This window comes from Hyperoodon ampullatus, assembly GCF_949752795.1.
Source record: "Hyperoodon ampullatus genome assembly, chromosome: 6".
NCBI classification, from domain to species: Eukaryota; Metazoa; Chordata; class Mammalia; order Artiodactyla; family Ziphiidae; genus Hyperoodon; species Hyperoodon ampullatus.
In genome coordinates, this window is record NC_136919.1 from 62,830,794 (window position 1) to 62,856,940 (window position 26,147).

Below are 26,147 nucleotides of genomic sequence, written 5' to 3' on the forward strand. Positions count from 1 at the left end.
ATGCAGAAAGTTTGAGTTGGTTTGCAATGCACTTTCTACACTTAATGCAGAATGTAAAGACGACTTAGCCATTCTGGATGAAGCTTTCTAAACAGATCTTTAAAACTGATCTGTTTTCATGTCACAGAGGCACATGTAGATGGGTAACAGAAGCCAATTTACATGTAGAAATAAAATGATAGTATAGTTTTACTTTAAAGGTCAGCTATCTTGAAAAAGGACAATAGCTACAACTCTCAAATGATCAGCAAAGAAGACTGTATGTGAAAGTGCCTATAACTTTTGAAGTATTGTGAGTGAAGCAAGGCAATATTACCATGATTTTCAAAGTTTAAAATAAATCATGCAAAAATTACAGGGCAACTGCTGACATTGTAATCCCGGAAAGCAAATGTCTTCAGAACTTGGGAATCTCTGTTGATGAACTGGCCTCATTTCTGTACAGAAGTGGAAGCCAGCTAATCTTAATGCTGGCCAGTCTGTGTTCAGATTCAGTGGTGGCTTGTAAATGTGCCCGAAATGTAGGCACACTTAGTGGGATGGTATTTTTTTAAACAGTCGAGTACAGGCATTTCAGCAGCGACATTATTAACAGCGTCATTTTTCTCATTTAGTTTTGTCCTCAGGGGACACCAAACAGCTCCCAGAGGATGGGAAAAAAGTCCACGGTTATTTATTCATTTCAGTGAAAGGCAAAGTGCTGGCAATGGGGCTTGGGGAAGCTAACCGGTTGTGAATTTTCTAGTAGGGAAAAATCGCTACCCTAATTTGACAGTAGTAGTTTAAGGGCTGAGAGAGCTGGGCATGATTCTGCAATTCCCATCAAGTGCAGACAATTTCGGTACTTGTTGGTTGTTTATATATGCATTGTTGAGTGGATTTTTGATGTTCTTGCTTGTGGATATAAAATTGTGTTTTACAGGCTACACGTGTATGATTTTTATGGTTCATTTGGAAGAAGAAAAGGTCCCTGGGCATGGTGTAGTGGATACTTGCAGTCTTGCAGGCCTGTTTCCTGGGGTCAGGAGGTCATCTGTCTCTTTTGTATTTAGTTTTAAAATATTGATACTGGCCATGCAGCCAGGGTGTGTGGAATTGTTGAGCCTCCCCTCTAATCACATGCAAGAGCTAAAAAAAAAAAAAAGAAAAGTCACCCGCGTGTATTGAAAATGACAGCTTTGTTAAGCTCCAAGAACCTTTCCTTAAACTGCTCAGGATTCACAACCTGTCACTGAATTTCTTTAGAAAGGAGAAGGTTAAAAGAAAATCAATATTAGAAGACCCTTGAGATGTTAAGCTCCTCTCTGGAGGTCAATGAAAGGCTCCAATTGGGTAATACTACTTACTTTTTCAAATATACAATTGAGTTTTGAAAAATCCAGTCACCTGAAGCACAGACACTCCAGCACTTCTTGAAATTAATAAACTGTCAGAAAAGAAACTTTTCTCTCTATAAGGTGGCAGGGAATAGGTGATCTAGGGAGGAGGTCTTTAGGGATTCTGAAATATCAGATTTTCCTGTTGCTGCAGAAGCCTTTCACTTCTTTCTTCCAGCCAGATTTTGGGGTGAATGAAATTGACTTGCTTTAACTTTTTCAGTGAGTGAGAGAGAGAAGAAGGCAGTTTAGGAGAGGTAAGTACCAGTCTAAAAAGTGTTTGGCCCACTTTGATAGTATCAGAAGCTTTTCAGAGATACTTTAAAACCACTCTTAATACCGTGGCACAGAAATGCTGGGTAAAAGGGAAAGTGGCTAAAATACCCTATGTACTTTCTCACTTCCTTCTCTCTGCTCTTCTACCTGGGATTTAAAAGACTGGCATTTCTCAAACCACAGATAGTGAAGGGTCCTGCTGAGAGAAGACAGATGTTCCACACACCCCAGTCCATCAGCTCCTCTTTCCCGAAGCCTCTCTTAGAGTTCAGCCTGGGAAGACCTGCAGTGGCCTGGGCATTAGCTGTACAAGAAGTAGTGTTCTGGGGGGGGTGGGGGGGGGGTGGGGGGGGGTCGGTCAGCCATCCCGCCCATGGCTCCAAGGCCTGAGAGGACAGTCAAAGCCATATCAAATGAGCACCCCATAAGCTACTCCGGATGTCTGTGTTGCCCATTCTTTCCTCCCTTTTAGTTTTCCCCTCCTCACCATTACTCCTTTATTTTCCTTTTTCTCAGAAACAGATCCAAACCGTCAACTACCAAGCATCTTCCATGCTCATCCAACTGTGCCCAACCATAAGTGCCCTACAAACAGGGAGAGATTTGAACCCCTCAGGGATAGGCCTGGGAGGCCCCGGACGTCTTCACTTCTCTGGGGTCTTACCTGGGTCTGTCGCTGCTTCTTCACCCCTGGCGCTGCTGCAGCTTTTGTGGGCTCTTCTGTGTAAGAGTTGTCAATTTTTCATTTTTCTTTTTTAAGCTTGTGAGAAACTTTAGGATGGGACCTAGTTTGGGTGGCAAAAGGAAACCGTTTCTGTTGGTAAGGGAAACTAATAAGGGAGGAGGGGTAGCGTTGTCTGCAGACACTTGCCCAGGGCTCAGCACTGGGCCTCTTTTGCTAGGGGACAGCGGCTCGTTCTAGGATCCCTGGCTGAACGAAGCGCTCTCTGGGTGCCAGGATTTCACTGGGGGTGGTGTGGTGAGGAGGGAGGGAAGTAGAGAGGGAGGGAGAGAAAGAGAGAGATGGGCGCTTGATTTTTAAAGAGACCTCGAAATAATGGCTTCTGTACGAGTTCAGGCATTCAAAGAGGTGTGTTCAAGGACAGAAGTGCATTCGTGCCAAGGGGAATGTCTTTTATGGTAAATTAACTCCGGTTAAATTGAATATTTGTTCAAAGGGAAACTCCAGTAGTTAAAGCTGGTATTATCAGTAGCGCTTCCCCGCCCCCCTCCCCTCAGACTCTGGAATGAGGGTGAGAAAAGGGATGCAGCATAATGTGCAATACAAAGTGATGCTTTGGGGATTTTTTTTTTAAAATCTAGCATGAGATCGCCTAAAAATTTCTGAGAGAGAAATGAGTATTTATAACCCGGACTGTCACCTCATTTCTTTCATCTATAAAGACGATCAACTTTATCCTGGCTTTTCAAAAAAGAAGAAATGACCCACACAAAGGAAATTAAGGTTGTCAGAGACCTGACTGGAGGATTTGCCTCCGGGGGAGCAGGGAGGCCGCTCCCGGTGGTGTGTGCCCTAAAGAGTTAACCCGGGAGAGTTCTCTAAATTTTCCCGACTTTACCTGTCTTCCCAGAACCAACGCTCCCCCCACCTCCACCCCTGGCCTTCTCAACTCCCCCTCTTTCCCCAGTGCTTTTTTTCTTTGGGCTCTTGGTTTACGGGGCCTGCAGCTGGTGGACTTGGCAGGCTCGCCTCATTAAGAGTGCTCTTTGAAAACGGACTGTGTTTGAGCATTTCCCTAATGAGGACAGGACGGGGTTAAAAAGTGACCATTTCATGGTTGACTTGAACCTGCCTACTTTTCTTGATGTGTCGTTGTGAAATGCTTGATGTGGATAACTCCCACTTGCTGAAGGAAAAAGTCACTGGTTCCTTCGGGTCCTCGGGGTGGGGTGATAAAGGGGTGGGGGGAGGTGGGCAGGAGCCGGAGAGACAGAGAGAGAGGAGAAAGTTGAGGGGAAAAATCGAGAGGGGGGAAGCGAGGAAAAGAGGAAAGGGAAATCAGAGCACAGCTGGAGGTGGGGGCGGCCCCGCCCCGGGGCTGGGGCCGTCGAGTCCTCTCCGCGGCCCCCGGCTAGGTAGACGCGGAGCCCCTGGCACTCACTTTTCCTCTCTCCATTGTCTGCACAGCCTTTGCTTCCACCTCTTCCCCACCCACCCCTGGCCGAAAACCGGAATTTGGGGGGCGGGGTGTGTGAGAGTGTGTGTCTGTGTGTGCCAGTGCCCGTGCGCACGCGCGCGCGCAGAAAGGGTGCAAGGCAAACCGCCGGCCTCCAAATATCCGAAATCAAGTTCATTCACTCGGGGCCCGCGGCTCGCGGCGGGGTGGGGGCGGGGCTTCGCGCGGGAGCTTGGCGGGCGCGGCCGCCTTTGCAGGGCTGGAGCGGCACACGCACCCCAGTCGCGCGCGCGCGCCCGCCCGCCCGCCCCGCAGCCCCGGGCGCGCCGCGGCCCCGCCCTGCCTGCACCCAGGCGGGGCGGGAGCGGCTTTCCGCCGGCGCCCCGGGCCCCGGGGGGGTGGGGATTGGGGGCGAGCCAGAGGGGCTGCAGGAGGAAAAGAGCGGAGCAAGCCGCGGGAGGTGGAGGAATAGGAGGAGGAGGCGCCGGAGGCGGTGGCGGCGGCGGCAGCTCGGCCCGGTTCTCCCTCTCCGAGCGAGGCCACGTGCACCGGGCACCGCCAGGGAGGGCGGCAAACCGCGGCGAGGCGCGCTGCTTCTGCGGAGCTGCCCCGGGACGCGGGCCTGCGCAAGGGAGACCCCGGAGGGCCCCGCCCCCATCCGCGCCGGCGCGCCCCAACTACTTGAGCCCAAGTTCGCTCAGGCCCCCGCCTCCCCGGCCTCCCCCTCCTCCTTTCAGCCGGCGGGCACTGCGGGCCGCGCCCGCCCGGGGTGCGAGAGTCGGCGCCCCAGCCTGGGCCCCGGGGCGGCCTGGGTGTGAGGGAATTTTCCATTCGTTCCTTTCTCCGGCCCAGTCCGGCTCAGTGCTTCTCCCACTCGGAGGTTCCCGCGGTTTAAAGAGTCCGCAGCGAGCACCGAAATACCTCTTCCAGGGCGGGTTTTCGAGGGGTGTGTACGTGGGGGTGGGGAGGGATGCGGGATTTGCCCAAAGGGTGGAAAGAAGGTCTTATTTAAAATAATAAAAAAAGTCGTGGTGCTGTTGCAGTGGTATGAGAGCTTTAACAAATGAGAGAGAGAGAGAGAGAGAGAGAGAGAGAGAGAGAAGCAAGAGGAGGAGGAGAAAGGTGGGGGGCGGGGGGTGTGGAGAGGCTGGTGCAAAAGGAATGCGCGTTTGCAGGAGGAGGAGTAAAGCGATGATTGTGTAATTAAATAATAAAACAATCCTTAAGTCTGATTTGGAGAGAGCTCGACCGGGGTCCAGAGGGTGGAACCGGTGAATTTTTCAACTTCCAAGTTTTGCAACGAAAGAAAGCGAGAGAGGGAGGGGAAAAAAAGAGCCCAGAGCAGAAAAGAGAGGAGTTTGGAGCCGAGCGGGAGAGCGGGATTTATCGTTTGGGATTTTTCAGGAGCGCGTTCCGATCCCTCTGGGCGGCGGCGGCGGCAGCAGCAGCCTCCTCGCTCGGCCGGGTCAGACGCGGGGCGAGGCGCGCGGGAGGGCAGCCGGGCGTGGAGGAGTCGGCGCGGGCAGCGGCGGCTGCAGCCGGGGACCGCGCGCCGCGAGCCTCTTCCGCCCGGGAGACCTGCGCTCGCGCCCCCTCCCTCACCCCGGCCTCTCCCGGCTCCCCCACCCCACCCCGCCCCCACCCCGGCCCTCTCCCGCGCGCGCCCCTCCACCCGCGCGCACTCGCTCACGCTCCCCCTCGCGCACACACATGGTCGGCTCGCGGCAAAGTTTCGCCTGCGGTCGCCACTCCGGGATCCTGCCGCAGTGCTCGGGGCTGTAACCTTGAACTTTCCCAGCGCGGTGACACATTCTCCTCGCTCTCCCTCCCGCCCTCTCTCCTGCGCCCCCCTCCCCGCCTTTTTTAAAAAAGCATTTCACCACCAACTACCACCCCAATCCAACCCACACCGAATCTTCGCGCACCCCCTAGCCCCCAACAAAAACAACAACTGCAAAACAGAAAACAAATCCCCAAACCCAGGCGAAAAGCAGCCAACACCGGCGGCGGCGGCGGCCTCGGCGAGCACGGCCAGCGCGCTCGGACTGCAGGAGGGTTAAAAGTGTAGATTGGATTTCACCCCGGGAAATCTAGCACGCCGAGTGAACTTGAATCTTTGGCTATTTAAGGAGGACTGGGTTTGTTGTGAAGTTGCGGTGATCCAGCGCAGAGCCCCGTCCTGATTGATCGCATCGCGGGGCTCAGATGACTGTAAAATGAATAGATGAAATTCTTGCTTCTCGAAGATTTTCTTGGGCATCTCCGGGAAAGTGCGTTTTAAGGCGAAGTCATGATGTATTCTCCCATCTGTCTCACTCAGGTACATGCCTCGGTCACTTTCTCGAGCTTTCTCTCTAGCCCGAAATGCCTTTGTTTTGTTTTGCTGCTCTCGTCTGCGGACAATTAATGGCTTTAGTTAACCTCCGCACACCCCGGTCCCCCTCAGAAGAAGTGGCCCGGAGTCGCGGCGGGGTTTGCAGGGCGGCGCGGGAGCCGGCGCGCGGCCCCTAGCCCACGGCCACCGCGCGCGCCGAGCCCAGCGTCCTGGGCACGGAGAGCGGGCGCCCGCGCCCTGCCAGGGCGGCTGGGCTGGGCGAGGCCGCAGGGGATGGGCAGGGCCCGGGCCCCGCAAGCGCTAGCCCGCGCGCGGCCCCACTAGTGCCTGCTGTACCCCTGCCCAGGGTGCCCGCCGCCTCGCTTGCGCGCCGAGGCGGACTCCGGCTTTAGAGGAGCTTTAGGGGAGGACTGAGCCCTTATAAACAACCGGTGAACTTGGGCGAGGGGACTCCAGTAGGAGTCCTTGTGGGCGCCTCTGGACTCCGCTGCAGGCAATGGGCGGGAGACGAAGCGACTCGGAGGTTGTGGTCCGGGGACCCATTCCTTTGCTTAATTTGGGGATCTGAAACTCAGGTCCATCGCGATCCGCACTTTGAGGTTTCCAGTGACCACGCCACAAAGGCGGTCTGTACGTGGACTCGAGTTAGTTGGTCGTGGTGAAAGTTAAGGACTTTTAAAACATGCTCATTTTGTGGAGACCTGTTCATTTGACGATATTTGGGCGTAGGACAGAAAGAAATGCTGGAAAGTAAGGTCATTTAAATTTTTTCACTCTGAAAATTGTCCTAAGACTTTAGGAACAGTGTCACGAAATAAAATAGTGGCTTTATACTTTTGCAGGAACACAATTTATATAATTTTAAAGCAGTCGGTCAAATGGAAAAGTGGCGAGACCAAACAGACTTACCTGGGGGCATCGCTGCCCAGCTAACTAGCCAACTGACGAGCTGACTAAATATCTTAGCCCAGAGTTGTTACTTGAAGCAGTATTTTAAACCTCTAAAGGTATGGGGCAGTTGACTTCAGCTTTTAGGAGGATATGTCACGATTAGTAATTGAGAACCATTTTCTTTGACATTGGCTTAAAAACTAAACAGTTGAAGAAGTGTCGCCTAGTCTAAGGTGTGTTACAATTTTTTAAAAATCCAGTATCATGATGATGCATTTTTCTGATGAACAACTGATTAAGGTTTCAATTGTATGACAATTAGAAGCCATTGTGATTCAAAAGGATTGAGGCATTCATAAATTGTGAATGAAGATGAAAACAATGATAAGGCTTATTCAGTGATTGGATACAGTCCTGTAGCTTTTTGGCTGACACATTTTTTATTGTTTATATTTTGTTTGGCATCTGAGTATGATTAACTTAGATATGGCTATTTTCAGCAAGTAAACGTGCACTTTAATTTAACAAAACTGGAAAAATGAGTTGCTGAGCTATTTGTATTTTTAAGGCTGTGAATAATGGCCAATAAATATGATGATGAAACTGTTTCAGGTATAACGAATTGCCTTCAGCTGCAAAAGTTACCTTTCATATTACCCATCAGCAGGATTTTTTTCCCTCTTTCTGGTAAACCACATCCATTTGACATTATTTTTACATTATTGAAGCATAGTTCAAATAAAACAAATTGAGGTAAGGTTTTCACTTGCAAAGTGCTGTACCACTTACTCTCATGTAAAGGATTGCTTTTCTATATTAGTTCATATTTCCAGGATCGGCTTTTCAGAAACATTGCTAGCGATTACATTGCATTTTCGGTTTCCTCTAAATATGTATTGAAAAGTCACTAGCTTTATCTAAATTTGTGTAAGTTAAAAATAATATTGTAGCATCGTGACATATGGAATATTAGGAGCATATACAGCATAGTCATTCAGCTATCACATTAGTATTCAAGGGTGCATGCTTACCAACACTAATTCATGATGACTGATATTCTCTACTGTTTTAATAATGTAAATCTAAGTTGACATATTGAAACTGTTTTGGGGATTTAAGGTCTAGACTAGAGAAGAAATTTTAGCTTTAGAATTCTCATTTTAATACCTGTGTGACTTTATAGGTAGTGTAAGGTGTTGCAAAAGTAACATTAACGGTGTTACTTTGATATCAGACCAGTAGTTTAGTTTTGTGTTACAAGAGCCTAATAGCTGCAGCAAAACATTTTTTAGGATATGTAGATACAAAAGAGAGAAACATTCTTAATTGATTGAAAACTTTACTAAGTGTTTCAGTTGTCACAAAAGGATATCTAGGTTTTAGAAAGAATTTTCAGAAGGAGCTACAGTTAAAGTTGATATTTATCAAAGTGTTATTCAAAAGTATCAGTACATGGATATAAATCTGTATTTATGTATCAGTATAAATCAGATATAAAAAGAAAATTAAGAACCATCATATATGATTTTGTATTTGCTTTTTCTAAAAATAATGTAAATCCTTAATAGTATAACTTTCACTTGGAATGATTGCATTGAATTTTTTTCTTCTTTCACTGTTTCTCAAGTTCTTAAGGTACATTTTAAAAACTGGTTTACTGTTATATAGCAGTGCTCCAAGAACATCTAGTATTTATTCTTCTGCCTCTATATTGAGCTAATTTTCCATCCCTTTCATGGAGACCGCTGTTTCTGTGAAGAAAAAGAAATATTTCCAGTAGAATTAGGACTGTTTACTTTTATATTTGAAATTTGTAACTAGGTTATTTATTTTATCAATTTAATTCAAGTAAAGGAAGTTTAAAAAGAGAAAGAATTGGCATTACTGAATGCCAATGTGTTTTAATAAAAATTCTGAGAGAGCAAGGTGGCATATTACCTTAGCATAGAGCCATTAGATCTTAGATCATTTACATGCTTTGCTTTCTTAAAAAATAATTTTCATAGTTGTTTAAAGTATTATTGTGATAATCTATTAATTAGGACATCTGAATACCTTAATCACTTTTTTTTGATGAAGACAAGTTACTATGCTCCATATTCATATCATTCAAAATCACTAAAAATATATTGTAACAGCATTAGAAAACAGTCATACTTGGGAGATGATATTTTAGTCATGTTAACACAGAAATATATGTGACTTGCTGAAAATCTCTACTTATCACTTTTTTGAGGATATGTCTCCATGTCAGAAGTAAGTGTTTTGCTTGAAAGGAATTCACATAATAGTAAAGCCCTGAAAGATATTTATAAGGCAACTGTGGACTGAGAAAGTTTGCTACTTCTATTTATCAATAGGAAAAAAGTATGTTTTAAAACATTACTTGGCAGCATTGGCAACAAACTCAAGGCAACGTTAAAAAACATTGTTTTGTGTGCATTTGCTAAGAAATTCCAAATTCAGCCCTCAAATTTGCATTTTGATTGTTTAAATAAGTTATTAAAATTTTGAGATCTGTTACATGATAGATGATTGGAAGTTCAAACAAATTTAATCAAAGTATGTTTGATGTCTTTATAGGAAAATGAAATGTTACTGAACATAGTACTTAAGGATAAAAGTACTTAGAAGTTAACACGTTGCTTAATATCTGTTAAAATAATATCATATTTTTAAAAGTATGGCAAGGGTAAAGTGAGTGAGGCAAAGCTCCGCCTGCCCCCATGTACTCTTTACATCTCAAGTTTTTAGTTCATGAGTATATATGTATGTTTTTTGATCATATCAATAAATCATAGTTAAAGTCAGAATATAGGAAGTGAGTTCCCAAAGCATGTTTGAGTCCACATCTCCTTGAGCAGGGTTTCCTTTTGCATATATTTCTAAGGGGGATAAACAAAGTTTTTGTAGTTACAGTGAATGCTGAAAGCCTGGCATCAGAAAGTATATGGAGATAGGGAGGTCTTATCATGGGCTGTGGTTGCTGTGAGCAGGGCTGCCTTCCCACACAAAGAACAGATTGTGGTTTAACTCTTTCCATGGCCTAGTTTAATGTGCTCGCATAGTAACTGAATTGTTCAAATCTCTGCTGGAAACTACTGATCGGTTTAATGATTTCCTCTATGGCATTTGGTTATGCCTCATGCTGTGATGTAATCATCTACATTCTGTATTGTTATAAAATTTTGATTTAGGTTTATTCTGCTCTAGAAACATTTTACAGCGATATGTTAAAACACTTGAAAACTGCATTATTGATTGGATGGGATGTACACCTCTTCCGGATCTGAACTGCAGACTGCGAACATGCTGCAGTCTTTAGCGTTGAAACTTTGAATTTGATCTTAAAAATGAGTTCATAACTCTATGGGAGTTTGGGGGTGTCTTCTTTGTTAGAGTGTCATTTGTGATACTTTCATCATTTTTACCTGATGGAATTCATCAGTCTGCTGATTACATAGAATTTATTCCACATAGGTCAGGGTGACCAGCACTAAGACGTCAATGCTAACTTGGGATATAAACAGTTAGAGAAAGTTATTTTGTGGTTGAGGTGACAATACAGTGACCAGAAAAGTGGCCGCAGTGGAAGTTCTCATTTGTTTCAGATCTGGCCTTATTGCCTGCATACAGTGTGCACGACTGGATGTTAAGCTCTTTCTCGGAACAGTAAGAGGCCTGAGCTTAGGAGGCAGGTTTTACCTATGGCAGGAAGTAATGAAATACTGACTGCTTTGGGAAGTAACTTGAAATAACTGGAGGTGCAAATTATCTGCCACTCGTCGCCGCTTCCCTCCCTTATAAAAGGCTTACATGAAACAGGCAGGAAAAACACAGGAGCCTAAGGTAAACCACTTAATTCACAAGACGGGATCTCTCCACGTGCAGATTCACAAGTCCATGCGTACGGGCACCCACAGCCCTGTCCAAGAATTCAGAGGCGTAGCAGATGAATTGTATTGATTCCACAAAAGCAGGGAGTGACCAGCGGTGCACTCCTGGTGTCACCCTGCCACTGCATGCAGAGACACAAAGAATGTAAAGTTGGTGCCAAGTTGCCATTTTTCATTGTTCACCTCAGATTGATTTTTAAGGGGTTTAGAATAATTGCCACACTCATGTGATCGGTTAACAAATTAACTGACTCTGTGGGGCTTCAGACTCTATAGGAAAGCTGCCGGAAGAACATCCGAGTCAATTTTGTTTCAACTTTAGAAACTTTTATTTAAAAATGCAAGAGCGTGTCTGTGGGTCTGTTAGAGAGTAGCAGCGCGCGCGCGCGCGCGCGCGCGCGCGTGTGTGTGCGTGCGTGTGTGTGTGTGTGTGTTGGGGGCCAGCGTTGCTGGTGGAGGGAGGGAATGCGCTGCTCAAAGTATGGAAACCTTCTGTTCAGGACACTGATACGACAAGCTGTGTCCTTTGCCCACTTTCCCTCACTGTATACCAGTTTCTCTAGTTACCACTCTTGGAATGGTGCTGTTTCAGTGTTGGAATGTTGGACGTTTGATAAGAAAATGGATCAAGTTTAATGGCGCATGCTCTTTGTGCCACCAGCAGCCTCTTGCTGAGAGCATGCTCCAAAAGCGGGAACTGTGTGGCATTACACTGAGCATCTATATGCTTTGTGTTTCTGTGCCACAGAGAAGAGAAATGAACTGTGGCATCGCTCCTGCCTTCTGAACAGCTCTGCTCCGATTAAAAAAAAAAAAATCTCACTGTGTTCTTTGTAAAATGGTACTGCTTAGTGTTAGTTGGTCAATCAAATATTTAAATATTGAATTAGGTGCCAAGCATCTTGGTCGCTTACGTTTTAAAGAATGTAGGATACATGGTGGGAATGAGGGGGATGGGGCCAGAGTGGAAAAACAAATATAAACCTTATTTTCTTTTTTAGGAGGGAGAATCAACCTGTGAGTTTTGGTGGAAAAGGGGCAGCTTGGCATACTTTATTTTCTTCTGGTTCTGCTATTTTGATAATTTTAAATAAGAAAAGAATGTTATTTTTATGCATAACTCTTGGTACCGAATTGGGAATGGGTTGTGGTCTGATGTTTTGGAGCCTTTAAAAAACTAAACTGACTGTGTATGTCTTCTTTTTCCTCCTCATCTTCCACAGGATGAATTTCACCCATTCATCGAGGCACTACTTCCACACGTCCGTGCAATTGCCTATACTTGGTTCAACCTGCAGGCTCGGAAACGCAAGTACTTTAAAAAGCACGAGAAGCGAATGTCAAAGGATGAAGAAAGAGCAGTCAAAGATGAGCTTCTCAGCGAAAAGCCTGAAATCAAACAGAAGTGGGCATCCAGGCTCCTGGCCAAACTGCGCAAAGATATCCGCCAGGAGTACCGAGAGGACTTTGTGCTCACCGTGACTGGCAAGAAGCACCCGTGCTGTGTCTTATCCAATCCCGACCAGAAGGGTAAGATTAGGAGAATCGACTGCCTGCGACAGGCAGACAAAGTCTGGCGTCTGGATCTAGTCATGGTGATCCTGTTCAAAGGCATCCCCTTGGAAAGTACCGATGGAGAGCGGCTCATGAAATCCCCACATTGCACAAACCCAGCACTTTGTGTCCAGCCACATCATATCACAGTATCAGTTAAGGAGCTTGATTTGTTTTTGGCATACTACGTGCAGGAGCAAGGTAGGAGCAGATTGTTCTTTCTTCTAGCCTGGCACACACTGCCCGCAAACCCCACACAAGGAACACCTGGCTTGGGTTAGATGGTCCTGGAGGCGCCTGGGTCTCATTCACCTGCTCTGGGGAGAGTGGCATGCCCTCCTCCACTTGCTTGTCCACTGCCATGTGCAAGCTATGGAAATAGATGTGGAGCTTTCCCACCTGGGTAGGCATGGATATTTAAAGGCCACAAAGAGATGTGTTTTCAAGTGTCTTTGAAATAATACACTTTTTCAAAGACACAGGATAGTCCGAAAACTATAGTTTATTACACTTCATTTTTTGTCCTCGGCTACATTCTTTGCATCTAGTCATCTTTTCCCAGTTTGAAAATGTAACTTGATTTATGAATAGTCAAACCGTCCTTTAACAATCTTTGTATTAACCTCCTAACTAACGAGGTAGATCAACTTTGTTCACGAATCTAGTGCTATTGCCTTGAAAAAATAGAATTAACATTTCCTATTACAGAATGCTTAAGATAGCCAGTATCAGAAAGTATACCTTACGTAGACCTAGATTTATTTAATTTAAATATTTCTATCAACACCTACTTTTGATTGTGTAATATTCGCTGTAGATTAAAGGGATCATAGTTCTTGTCTAAATAATTTATGTTATAATATTTTCCCAGAGTGACTTGGGAACACTTAATATTGTTCGTTTACTTGAGTGTAAATTCATAAAACTTACCGAGGAGGGAAGTCGCAGCTCTCCTTACAGAACAAAAACAGAAAGTAGACTGGTTACACTGGATTAAAATAAATCTCAAAAAGAATGCAGAAACCGCATACCGTACCTATTTTAAAAAATCCTTGATAAAGAGAGTGGTATAAATGTTGCCTGAATGATTCAAAAATAGGTGATATATTTTGCTGAGTGTTTTCTGGGTTCATGAAACATGTTTATTATTTTTATTTTTCTTAATATATTTTCTTTAAGGAGGTTTAAAGAAATACTTCAAATAAATATATCGGTATATAGATGTCCTTGTATTAGCACAGTCCATAGTAAAACATTTTAAAAAACAACCTGCCAAAAGTGGACTGTAGTTTAATCTGCCATAGGTGGTGGGTCATTTGCTAACTTGGCCTGGTGCTAGGGAAAGTGGCCTGCAGATAGCCAGGTGGCAGACGGTTATCTGATATGTGTTATATAAGTGTGGGATTTAGTAAATGGTATGAACTTCATCATCATCCCAAAATATAAAATACCAGAATCACTCTTTTGACTCAGAAATCTAGGTACTTACTATGTGCTTTTTGTCTTTGTATTTCCTTGGTATAGTTTTAGAGATATGCTTACAAGTCATTTAAAAATTTCTAGTTTGATTTTCAGTAATGGTGCTTGATATCATACGTTTGGAAATATTGGGGTTTTTTTTAATGAAATATTGCATTCGGTATTTCTATACACTGAAAAATTAAAGTCCAGGTAATGACGGTTTGGGGAAAAAAATTTTTTTTTCCCCTGTGTGTCCCAAAATAAAAGCTCATTAACACATGACACTTAATTTGATTGACAGCTGTCTAGGAGGTGACATTTTAAGGTGGGCTGTATATATGTGTTGGATTGACTGTCAGTGTGTTGTAACTCTGTTGTGAAAGTCAAGGCTGGAAGTAAAGTTTTAGAAAGTGGGTCATGTAACTTTTTAGTGCAGGGAGGGAAGGTTTGCAAGCACTTCACTGCTGCTCACCTTTTAGCTTGCTTGAAGGCTAGTCCTTGAGGTGTGCACGCATGTACATTCACTCCTGGGGCAGGCAGCCAACTCTCTTGGTTGATGAACTGACAATAAAGAACATATCCTTTGGATTTGTGAAGATAGATTGAAGGAAGAAAAATGCATAAATGCTTTCTGCATTGCACCATCGGTCATGATAGTCATAAAGTTGTAAGCAACTCTTGCAGACCACATTTTCAGATAAAACATTGATTTTGTTGTTGTTTTTAGTCTCTCTTTTAAAAACCTTTTATTATTTTACACTGTGCACCTAATTTATATCTTCTGCTACCTGTGAGTGCACCATATCTTCTTAACATCTGTTGGCTTTTTCTTTGAAAAAGTCACATCAGGATGCTTTTGTGTTTTCCTTTTTTCAAAATTTATATCTTTTTCCTTTGGTCAAATGTAGGTTAATTATGTCATTTTGCAGTGCATTTGATTAAAGAAAGAATTTTAAAATATAAGTCTGTAGTCAGTCAGAGGGCTGCATATCTCCCATCGTGACTTTTTATTTCTCCTCTAAGTGCATGAAAACCCACTTAAGTATGTTTTATCAATCAGGTGAAAAAGTATAAAGAAAAACATGAAAGAAAAATCAGAAAAGAAAAATGTAATGTTTGCAACAGAATGAGCAACAGAATTACCTTTCCCCCCTTTTTTCTTTCTCTCCCCACTTCTAAACGACTGGGAGGAAAACATGAGAAAGAACAGAGAGAATGCCAAAGATGGTTGCCACTGGCACCAGGATTGGCATCAGACCCTCTTTGTTTAGCTCAGGATGCCTGTGATTTGTTAGTTGGCATCCGCATTGCAGTGTGGAGTGATGTTACAATATATTGACAATTTCCAGATCTAGAAATGTCAATAGTCCTCTTGGTTATTTATACAAGATCACAAACTGCATCTCTTCTGGAGGATGAAATAAAGACCAACAAATAATAAAGTTCATTGTTGACCAACTTCCTATGCTTTTTCCCTCTTTCCCTTTTGGTTCAACCCACACTTTTTTTTTTTTTTTCTCATGCCCAGCAGCCTCAGCCTCATCTTTTTTTGAAATGTGGAAAGAGTTACTAGAGCTTTGACACAAGCTCTAGTGCTACATCTGCATCTGATACAGTTTTGGGGAGAATGTATGCATTTTGAAATCAGTTTTGATATATAGTTCATTAGACTTGTGCATCCCATGGCCGCAAGGCAGAATTTCCTTTAAAGCTAAATCTCTTTGTTATTCAGCCTCTTCTGTGCCTAGAGTCTGGTTGACCACAATTTAGTCCATTTTTGTATTGCTCCATGTTTAGGAAAGGGTCATGTTCAATATAGTCATTTATAAAATGATACCACCCCCCACTTTACCTAAAATATACACATCATGTGGGAGTCCCTGCGTTTAAATCCATAAAATCATTTGACGGTATTGATTCAGAGGGCTGCGCTTCGGCTGTTTCGTTGCTACAAGAACCGCCATTTTGTTTGTGAAGTGCCAGGCGAGGGGGAAAAAAAAGGCAGACACTGTGCTGGATGCCAATAATGGTTGCCAGTGGCACCGAGGTTGGCATCAGACCCTCTTTGTCTAGTTGCTGAATGCCTTTGATTCGTTGGTTGGCATCCGCATTGCAGTGGGCACACTGAAAAGTTTTTGACAATCCCTGAATGAAAGCTGCTTGCTTGTTTGCTGCAGCAAACCTTAGCTGATAGAAAACCCTTCCTTTTATCTATTTTTTTTGGGGGGGGGGGTTCTTTTTTTTTTTTTTTTAAGATGGTGACAGATTAAAGGAAAAACAGCTCTGAAGTGGCCTCCATTTTCCCCAAGATATTAAAGATGTCCAGTGATTCTTGGGCAGGTGGTACCTATTCCCCATATTGTCTTTGTTACTGCCTTCTTGAAAGCAAAGCAAAACAAAACAAAACAAAAACCAGGCAAGCCTCGCACAGCACACCTTCCCGGGACAGAAGTATGCTGTAGGATTCTGCGTGTGCTCTGGGAAGGGTATGGAGGGCTAGCTGGCTGCAGTGACATGGAATGCACTTGCCAGGACTGACTGTGGCTTTCAGTCACATCACTGCTTATTTCTTAGGCAATTTTTAGTTCCTTCAGTTTCCACACTTCCAAATTTTACAGTAACCCATTGAGAGGACCTTTCTATTTTTTTTTCTAGTTAGTAATGTGTAACAGGGTAAACGTTAAAAAAAAATGAGAAAACCTTCATGAGGAAACCTAACGTCAGGAAGACCAACCAAAAGGCTGAAATAATTTTGGTTGAAGTTTCCTAGATGGTTTGCATTCATATTGCTTTCTGGTTAACCACCATTATCTCGTTAATTAATAAGAAGGATTAGCAGTGCTACCCAAAAGGCTGCACAGAAGGAAGTCTGGCCTGTGGAGGCGTTGAGTGGCCACACTGTGTCCTGTCTGAAGGGTGGCGTGCTGTAGGGGGCTGGGCTTTCTCTGAGGCAGGAAAGGGTTTTGAAGAAAGAGATGGGTCACAACACACTAAGATGTTTCAAGATCTCAAGAGAGAGTAACTGTTGTCATGAATTTACCAGATTCGAGTTTCAACTCAGCCTGACTGATTTTTGGACTGTGCTTTGCACTCTTATTAAACATGTTTTGGAGTGCTAAAGAGGCCTGGAACCTCGTGGCTCTCAGGAGAGAGGAGTTTCCTTTTTAGCCTTTGTGGAATCCTTAAAATTGTGGATGGCAACTTCTGTTGTTTTATTGGTAACTGATATGATGATCAAAGTGCATTTCGACATTGTGAAAAACGTGACTTGTTTACAGGGGAAGTTGTAATCATTATTATTGTTTTTGAAATAGAATCCTTCCTGGTTGTCACATCTCATTAGGGAGGAAGCAAATGCTAAGAATTGTTTTCCTCCCTCAGTTACTGACTTTTAGAATCCTTTCGGGTAACAATTATTTTTTTTATGAAAAGCTTAAGTAGATAATTGTTTGCAAGTTGACAGCATATTTTAACCTTTTAATAAATTTCACTTCATTTGCAGATATTTCCCATTATGGGGAAAAGGAAGCTTTCATAATGAGGCTGCTCTCCAGGATGATTTGGTGTGCTTACATTGTGAAATGCTCAGAAAGCATGACATTTGTATGCATGTTTGATTTAGGGGAACACTGTCAAGTTTTCCCATCTAGCGTCCTGTCCTTGACTGAACTTATGAACTCTAGTGCACACTTGTTTGCATTCTGGCTCTCGCACAATTCACCAGATAAAGAAGGGCTCTTACTGGCATGTCTTGCTCCTAGGCTTAATGAGACCTTTGTGGGAACATATATTGTAATATGAGATATGTAGCAATTTTCTCACTGATAAGAAGAAAACACAGCCTAAGGGGCCAGAAGTTTGCCCTCTCTGCCATGATGTTCCTGCCCTGATAGCTTTGCTGGACAATTCAAGAGTTAAACTCTGAGGCCCCAGTTGCCAGCTGGGAGAGCTTGGCATCTGTGTTCTGATATGGCAAACTAAGCTCTTGAGTTGCTCTTGATATGATCTCACTTTTCAAAAGGAAAGGAGAGAGACAGAGAGAGAAGAGGAGAGGGAGAGAGAGGTATATCGTTTGTTTTATCAATTATGATTTTCAAATATTTAAAAAGTATATAATGATCCACTTTTTGGAGGCAGCAAATGTTGGTGAAATGTCCTGCTGACAGCATTGGGTGTCACTCTCTGCATTATACCCTCTCACCGTATACACTGCTGTACACATTTTGTAAGGAAAAATATTCATCTAGATTACACGTTTGGATTTGCAAATTTAGTGCGCTATGCCTCTTGTGTGGGAAAATAACTCCATATGCAAAAGGACCAAAATGATGTTCATTATTCAGGAATCATGGTAATTTGGGGGAACAGTGCAATGACAGGAGATGATGCTTAGGTCTCCCAAGGGGTGCTCCCTGACAGATACAGGGTGTGTGCCTGCAGACTCAGCTGGGCAGGAGCCATTGAGGAGGCCTGTTGCCACTGCTTTAATTCTTTCTTTATAAAGTTTCTGTGTTCTAAAGTGGTACCTAAGAGGTATATCCACACATAGCTGTACTATAGATTTGGTAGGATTTATTATTTACTTACTTGTTTTTCCCTAAATTTGGAATTTACAAGGAAACTGCCAAAAGGAAATTAAAGTTTTAATCCTCCGTTAACTTTTTTTAAAATTAATTAATTTATTTTTGTCTGTTTTGGGTCTTCATTGCTGCACGCGGGCTTTCTCTAGTTGCGGCAAGCGGGGGCTACTCTTCATTATGGCGTGTGGGCTTCTCACTGTGGCGGCTTCTCTTGTTGTGGACCATGGGCTCTAGGCGTGCGGGCTTGCTTCAGTAGTTGTGGCTTGCGGGCTCTAGAGCACAGGCTCAGTAGTTGTGGCGCACGGGCTTAGTTGCTCCGCGGCATGTGGGATCTTCCCGGACCAGGGCTCGAACCCGTGACCCCTGCATTGGCAGGCGGATTCTTAACCACTGCGCCACCAGGGAAGCCCCCTCCATTAAGTTTTTACTCTTAAGTTTGGCACTATAATTTGGAACAACAATCCAACATATCTAATGAGTGAAGTCTGTCTCATAAACTTTCATTCTGCTTGACTGAACTGAAAAACTAGACCAGTGGGCTTAAAAAAACTGTTTTATGACACTTTTACTCCTGCCATCCCTGCCAATCAGTTGGAATTTCAGGGACCCAGTGGGAGGCTGAGCCAGAATTCATAGAAATTGGAATTCATAAAAGTTGAGATAAATAGGTTTTCACGTCTGTCATCCCATTGGCTTACATGATAACTGACTTTATAATCAAAAGAATCATTATTGCTTTGTTGGAAGGTTAAGGTTTCAGAGAGTGGAAGTAGCCTAAGAGGTGCTCATTAAAATAGGGAATTATTAAATATCTGAAAAAGATGGGCAAAGGCGAGGGTGATCCCTGGCTCTGAAACTAGTTTTAGGTGGAAGTGTCGCTTCAGTCTGTGAAAAGGTAGCATTTCCTAGTTTGAAGTTGAGGAAAGTTGAACTCGTGACACTTGAGGAGTTTGTCCGTGTATGCGCTGTGACAGAGCAAATGATCAGCCAATGTTATGTTCAAAGCAGTTTTACAACCTTTTTTCCCCTCCATCCTTGTGGCAGAGGAATAATTTTAGAAATCTCAAGGACTAGTGGTTATGTGATGGGAAACAGGAGTTATTACAGCAGCATGCCTCAGCGCCAAGCATAGCAAGAGGGGAGCTTCCTCTTCAAGCTCACTTTTCTGTGGCAGCGTGGTATGTCGTCTCATCTTAAAGTACATTCTTGGGTCCTTGAACTCTAATTATGTGATGTGGTTAATTTCACTGAATTCCATTGTTGGGATTTGGCATAGAGAATAAATCACCAAACTGCAGAGAACTTGCGAACTTTAAGTGCGTGTTGTGGAGGAGGGAGTCTGTGGGATTAGTTTGTATTAGACTGGATGGTATAGGATGTGAGGCTAATGGGACTTGAATGCTTGGGCTTTTTGGTTGTTATATTATTCAGAAAATTGGAAGAAATGGCCACCAATTAACCAATGAGGTGGAAAGACCTTGAGGCTGAATTGAAGGCCACACATACGAGAAAAAAATATCCTCAAAATTACATCAAGCAATCTTCTAAGAGGGGGATGCAAACTCTTCTTGTGCATAAATATATTGTTTATAATAAAACACTTAGATACACATATTCTCTCTGTTTATGATGATAGTTTAAACAGGACAGCACTGATGAATCACAGACAAATTAAAGAACTCTGAATAAGAACTATATAATTGAAAATATGGGGTGATGGATGAAGTAATTTTACTAGCTGAGAGTTGCCTGGAGGTTGTTTATTTTCAGAATCCCATTTTAAGGCAGTTCAGAGCATGTAGTAAGTTATGGATGAAGCACAAATCAGTTGAAAATGGGGTTTGTTTAAACAAGCACAAAAAAAGAAAATAAGAATTGCTTTTGTGAAAAAATTCTTTAAATATATTGCAGTTTTAAAATTCTGGCTAGCGTCAACTCCGTGTCTCAAAATAGAAAATTTAATAAGTAGTATTGAGTTGAATTGTAAAATACATGTATCTCCCACAAAACTACACAAAAGCATTTAACAAGCATCAGTTCATAATTGTGACACTAATACATATTCTGATGCAGCATGAAGCTGAAGATTTTTTTTAAAACTTCATTTTTCAAAACTCATATTGAAAAATATACCTGGAGAAATGTATTGCTGTTCACGGAATGGTAGAGCTTAGGACGAAAATCTGATCATAAGCACAGATGTTAAGATAGTTATTTGAAATAGGGTGTATTTTGTAATTCGTGTGAGTAGGGGATTACATTTGTGCCCATGTTAATAACCCAAGTATGTCAATATGAAGTCTATACCCCTCTATTAGTGAATTCTGAAGTGTGAAAAATGTTCCTGCTTAGGACAACTTGTATTTTATTATTCTGACATCTGCAGTTTCTGGATGGATTACCTTAAATTTGCTATGCTATGTTAAAAGCCTTGTTTTATGAGGTTGGTCTCAGCTTCTGGCCTTAGTGTCAGGAACCCTGCTACGTGATGCAACTTGCCTTGTTAGGTTTAATTGACCAAAGCTGATGTGTTAAAACAATTCATTTGTGTTGTAACTTATGCCCTGGCTAACTTGCTACCTGAATCCTTTGACCTTGACTTGTCTGGGTCATGAAATGGCTGCAAGCTGTTTGACCTTTCTATTGTGTAGTAATGTCACTGTTTCCTCTTATTCTTTTATGGTAATAGCTGACAAAAAGCCCCAGCCCTGACTTTACACCCCAGTGGATTCCAGGCGTCCCTCCGCAGTAGTGATGTCTTCTGTTTGACATGGTCTAGCCGTAGAAGTGACTTTCTTTTGTTTGCTGACAGTGATAGGGACAAATTTGCAGTCCTCCTTGCTCCAGGAGGTGGGGGGTAGTATTCTGGCATTTAGAGGGATTTGGATTTCTTCTGCTTAGATTTTCAGTTTCCGTGTTTTATGATTATTCATATCACCATTTCCTTTTCCCCTCTCTTCTGAGGTTGGCTTTTCAGCTTTTTATATTTATGGTTTCCCTAATAATTACTTTTCAACATTTTCGGCTGTTACAATAAAAATATTTTATTGTCACTATATAGGGTAAAACTGGTAAATTTAGTTATGCTTTGGATTAGCAATGCGTAAGTCCTAAAATGACTGACTTTTAAACTTCACCTCTTAAACTTGTCTGGTATTGGAAAAAGCTGTATACTAAACATGTAGGAGTAAAACAAAATTTTTAAGAAATGAGAGTCATGTTGTAACTTTACATAGTCCATCTTATAGTTTTAGAGGAAACCTATTCTTGTGGCTTAAATAGCTAAATTTCAAAACATAGTGAACCATTGGTAAATTTGAAGCTTTTACTTCTTTGGGGACATTTGCCAGCATGTGAAATTCAATGCTTATTTTAACAAATATAAAAATTGTGTTTTGCCTTCTTTATGAAACCCTCCTATGCAAAAATAGAGAAATTTACCTCTGTTCTCTTCCGAAGCAGTGAAATAATTTTATTTTTAAAATATTGGAAATGCCTTCTAAAATGTTAAAACACAGATATTTTTATCCTACCAAATTTTTCTTTGCCAAATATGACATTGTAGTTCATGATTTTTCCTATATTTGCCAGATTAAATATTTAAAATCCAAGCTGTTACATTTTATTTTTAAATTATTAGAGGAAAAAAGGAAGTTTAAGTTAGAATGTGCATTTCCTTACTTGTATGTCCCATACTGTTTATCCATGTGTGTGGATACACTGACAGATGAGAGACAATGTGGTCCAGGCACTAGAACCTTGGAAAAAAGCATGCAGTTTTTCTATTCCCATTTAAAAAATATCTGAAATGGCAGGTGAGAGAGTTTGTCTTTCTTTCTTTTTTTTTTTTTTTTTTTTTTTGGTTGTTGCTGTTTTAAACTATTTTTTCCCCAGGAATGTTCACAAGATCAAGGAATTTAAATGCTTTTCAGCATTAATTGTGTTGATAATCCAGCATCCTGAGGATCCAAGGAAGAAAGGTAAATGAAACGTCTGATTTTAGTCAATAGCCTCAGTTTCTCTCTCCCGTCCATAAAATCCAGTCTAGACTTGAAAACACCTCTCATGCCTTTCTGCTCATTCATTGGTGTTTTCAGTGGCGGAGTCTACAAAGAATCGAGTTTGGATGTGGTTAGTGGGCTAATGGGTCATATGCAGTGGGACTGTGATAAAAGAACAGCGGCCAGCCCCCAAGGATTTTTAAAATGTCTGTGATTTCTTCCAGAAGTCTGCCTCAGTTCCTCCACTGAAATGATGTAAAACAAATCGCAGCTTCTGAGTTAAAGAGCCTAAGTTCCTGGATCATGTGTAATTGATGTGTGTGTGTGTGTGTGTGTGTGTGTGTGTGTGTGTGTTGCAGAGTTGAAAAGAAGTGAAGGTAGAGAAAAAAAGAGAAGTAAGGCCTAGATCTTTCAGGAATTACTTAAGAAGGATGGTTCATTCATAGATTGAGGAGTAAATAACATACCATTTAAAATATTCTGTCAGCTTTGCATTTTGGATTCCTTCACAGTTGAGCACATCTCCCTTCTTCCTGCCTTTTAGTTTTTGTAGAACATAGAAAAATAAGTGCATGAATCTGACATGTCTTCATAATCTTGGTTCTTCTCTTTATGAACTTTGTGACCTTGGCTACGTCACTTAAGCTCCACGTGCTTTAGTTTTCTGTTTTGTAAAATGAGGATTAGAATGCCCACTTCACAGGGCTGTTTTAGGATTACATGAAATAATTCATGTAAGTGAAAGCAATGATGTTATTAATAAGAGTGATTATTGCTCTTTATAAAGGAACACGGCATAATATAGACATCCGGAGAAGATGCCCAATAGTGAAGAGAATGAGTGATTAGGTGTTGCAGCAAGAGGTCATCAATTAGTTTATGTGTATCTCAGGTGATAAGACACTCCAAAGGGAAAATGAAAGTCCTGATGACGGTGATGTGTATAGATATTTCCTAGTAGGAACATGTTCCTAGTTGTGTATGGTTTTTATATCAACTTAAAGTAGAATTACTGTACAGTTTTAGCAGTCCTCTATATCAGACTTATCAGAGAGTTAATTTCCTGATCAATCTAGGAGTCTCTGAAAGGAAGGAGTAAAATAATTTTGTTAGTTGGCTCTTTGAGTAAATAACTTTGTGTCAAATGAAGGGTGTAGTAGGAAGTACTTGTAATTCACTGTACTCCAGTGAAAACACAGGACTTTTAGTTATAAAAACATGAAATTGCCAACATTTGGGAGAGCTACACTTATGTTTTAGATTTGGTTGGACAGAAGTGGTGATGATGTGGACTGGATTGTCCTAGAGGAGGAAGCTGCTGGTTTTTAGACTCAAGTCTGAAAGTGTCTTATTTAAAAATGATCCCTAGTTGGGTCGAAACTCAAAATGTTTCATTAGTTACATGAATTGTTTTCACTTTATTGCCACTGGACTCTTCCTCTTTAAGTCAGTCTTTCCCACTCGTCCTTTTTTATGGTGTTAAGAAAATTAATTAAATAATCTTTAGAGGAAAAAAGTTAATATTTCTTACTTAAAGTGATGTCACTTTTTCTAAGAACAACTGAAAGCCAAATGGGAAGTGGTTAAAACATCTTCTTCTCCTTCCCAAATTAGATTTGGGATGAGCGCTTGAGTTTTGTGGCTCTGGTTGGTTGGATCCGGTGGTCCTGAAGCCTCTTTTGTGGGCCAGATTTTCCTTGGGGCACCAGTCATGGTGCTTCTTGCCCATGGACAGTGGGTTGCTCCTCTCACTTACTTTGTACAGCAGATTTGCAAAGTGGACACGTTAGCCCATACCCACAGTCTCTACTAGGGAAATATCTTATATCACACGTCACACTGATGCAGTGCAAAAAAATTTCATATTCTTCTATGCAGCATTTTAATTATAATTATACTTAGGGTTTCTGGCCAGGAGTTCATAGGAAAAGTTATCTCACTGTTTCTTTTAAAGGGTAACTAGGGTGTGCAGAAAGTAGAATCAGAACATTGATTAGCTTGCTTTGATTCTGGCACATAATTTTTAATAATCTGTGTCATGTCTTTTCTTTTTGAGAACATACCTGGTGTTTAGTTGCTATTCTGTTCAAAATCAAGAAGCATGTATTTTATTTAGTACATAAAAAAGTACATCCAAAATTTTTTGACATGTGTAGACTGGATTGCTGTTGATGGCAGAAGGATTTAGTATTTTGTCCTTCTAATACATTTGAAAAGCTTTGCTTGCGCTTAGGATTTAAAGTTGATATTGACCTGAAATGGTCAATATGCATTGACCATGTATGCAAATCGATGCATACATGATTCTTAAATACTGGTTGCTTTTCTTAGCCTCCTGGTGAAGCTGACATATTTCTTTAAATTTCCTGATGGTAAAGCATTAATATTTTTGGTTAAGACTTATAGTTATCATGTAACAGTATCTGTTCTATTTATAGTCTCCAAATAAGGGAAAAGCTGCTTATAGTAATATGAGGATCACTGGTCTTACAATAATTAAATAGACTTGTTATACTACATTAATCCCTTTTGGAACATTTGGAATGACTTCTTAGTACTAACAACACAGTATTAGGGCCTACAATTAATCTGCTTTTTGTATCCAACATTTGTATGATATAAAACGTGTATAGAGAAACATATTTCAGGTTTAAGATGAGTTCATAGGAGGACAAAATGAAATTATGTTGGACTATTAAGGAGAATGAATATGATTCTAAGTACTGATAAAATATGGAATTCATTTCGAGTTAGCATAGGTAGACAAATTGTTTTTCATAAGTTTTTGGTTTTTTGGCGAAGACCTTTTTTTGGGCTCTCAGAATAACTTTTTGGGACTTCCCTGGCGGTCCAGTGGTTAAGACTTTGCCTTCCATCGCAGGGGTTGTGGGTTTGATTCCTGGTCGGGGATCCCACATGCCTCATGGCCAAAAAACCAAAACATAAAACAGAAGCAATATTGTTATAAATGCAATAAAGCCTTTAAAAATGGTCCACATAAAAAAAAATCTCAAAAAAAATAAAAGAATCACTCTCCGCCTGAGGTCCAAGATTTGCACATGACACACCAGATATATGCAGTATGAAATGGAAACATTTGTTCAATCTAATATCCCGGAGGTGTGTTAACACCTTGTGAACTGGTGTTTCTTGCTTGGTCCCTGCATTGATACAGCTGTTTATTAATCCTGGAGAAAATAAAGCAGACCCAATTTCAAAGTCTGGTCCAATCTTGTCCTGTGTTTCATGGAAATGGTTTAAGTTAAGGACAGACTGGGCATTCACTATTCAAACAATTATTACAGATTTGTTAAAGAGAGTTCTGAGTTAGGATTGTGTTTACATCTTCTGTTGTGTAAGCCCCATGAGGCATAATTTCCTCCTCTATGTGGGTTCTTTTGTTTTTTGTTGAGCTTTTCACACCTGGGGATGTGAATTCAACCTTGGGTGTTCCAGTTACAGGGAAAAAATTTTGTGAAGGATGTAGTATTAGTTCAATTCCGGGGCAGATTGCATGCATATGTACAGAGTACCATGGAAATGCTGGGATTATTGAGTGGTTTGCAGCCATTTTAGAGCATGTGCCTGGGACCAGCTAACACATTGTCAGGGAAAACATGATGTAGCAACAATATTAGA

At 42.0% G+C, this 26,147-nt stretch overlaps 1 protein-coding gene across 8 annotated transcripts in view; it reads left to right on the plus strand.

Annotated features, from left to right (window-relative positions):
• Nucleotides 1-26,147, plus strand: part of NFIB (nuclear factor I B) — a gene marked incomplete at its 5' end in the record, with an annotated part of 435,190 nt that overhangs the window by 199,242 nt on the left and 209,801 nt on the right. For 4 of the 8 annotated variants that reach the window (XM_079705898.1, XM_079705899.1, XM_079705900.1 and 1 more), the window contains 2 exons: nt 6,081-6,110; nt 12,136-12,667. In XM_079705898.1, the coding sequence (XP_079562024.1) occupies nt 6,081-6,110; nt 12,136-12,667 (562 nt within the window). Of the gene's footprint in view, nt 1-6,080; nt 6,111-12,135; nt 12,668-26,147 lie in introns of those variants that run through there. The other 4 variants (XM_079705896.1, XM_079705897.1, XM_079705901.1 and 1 more) reach the window with 2 other exon arrangements.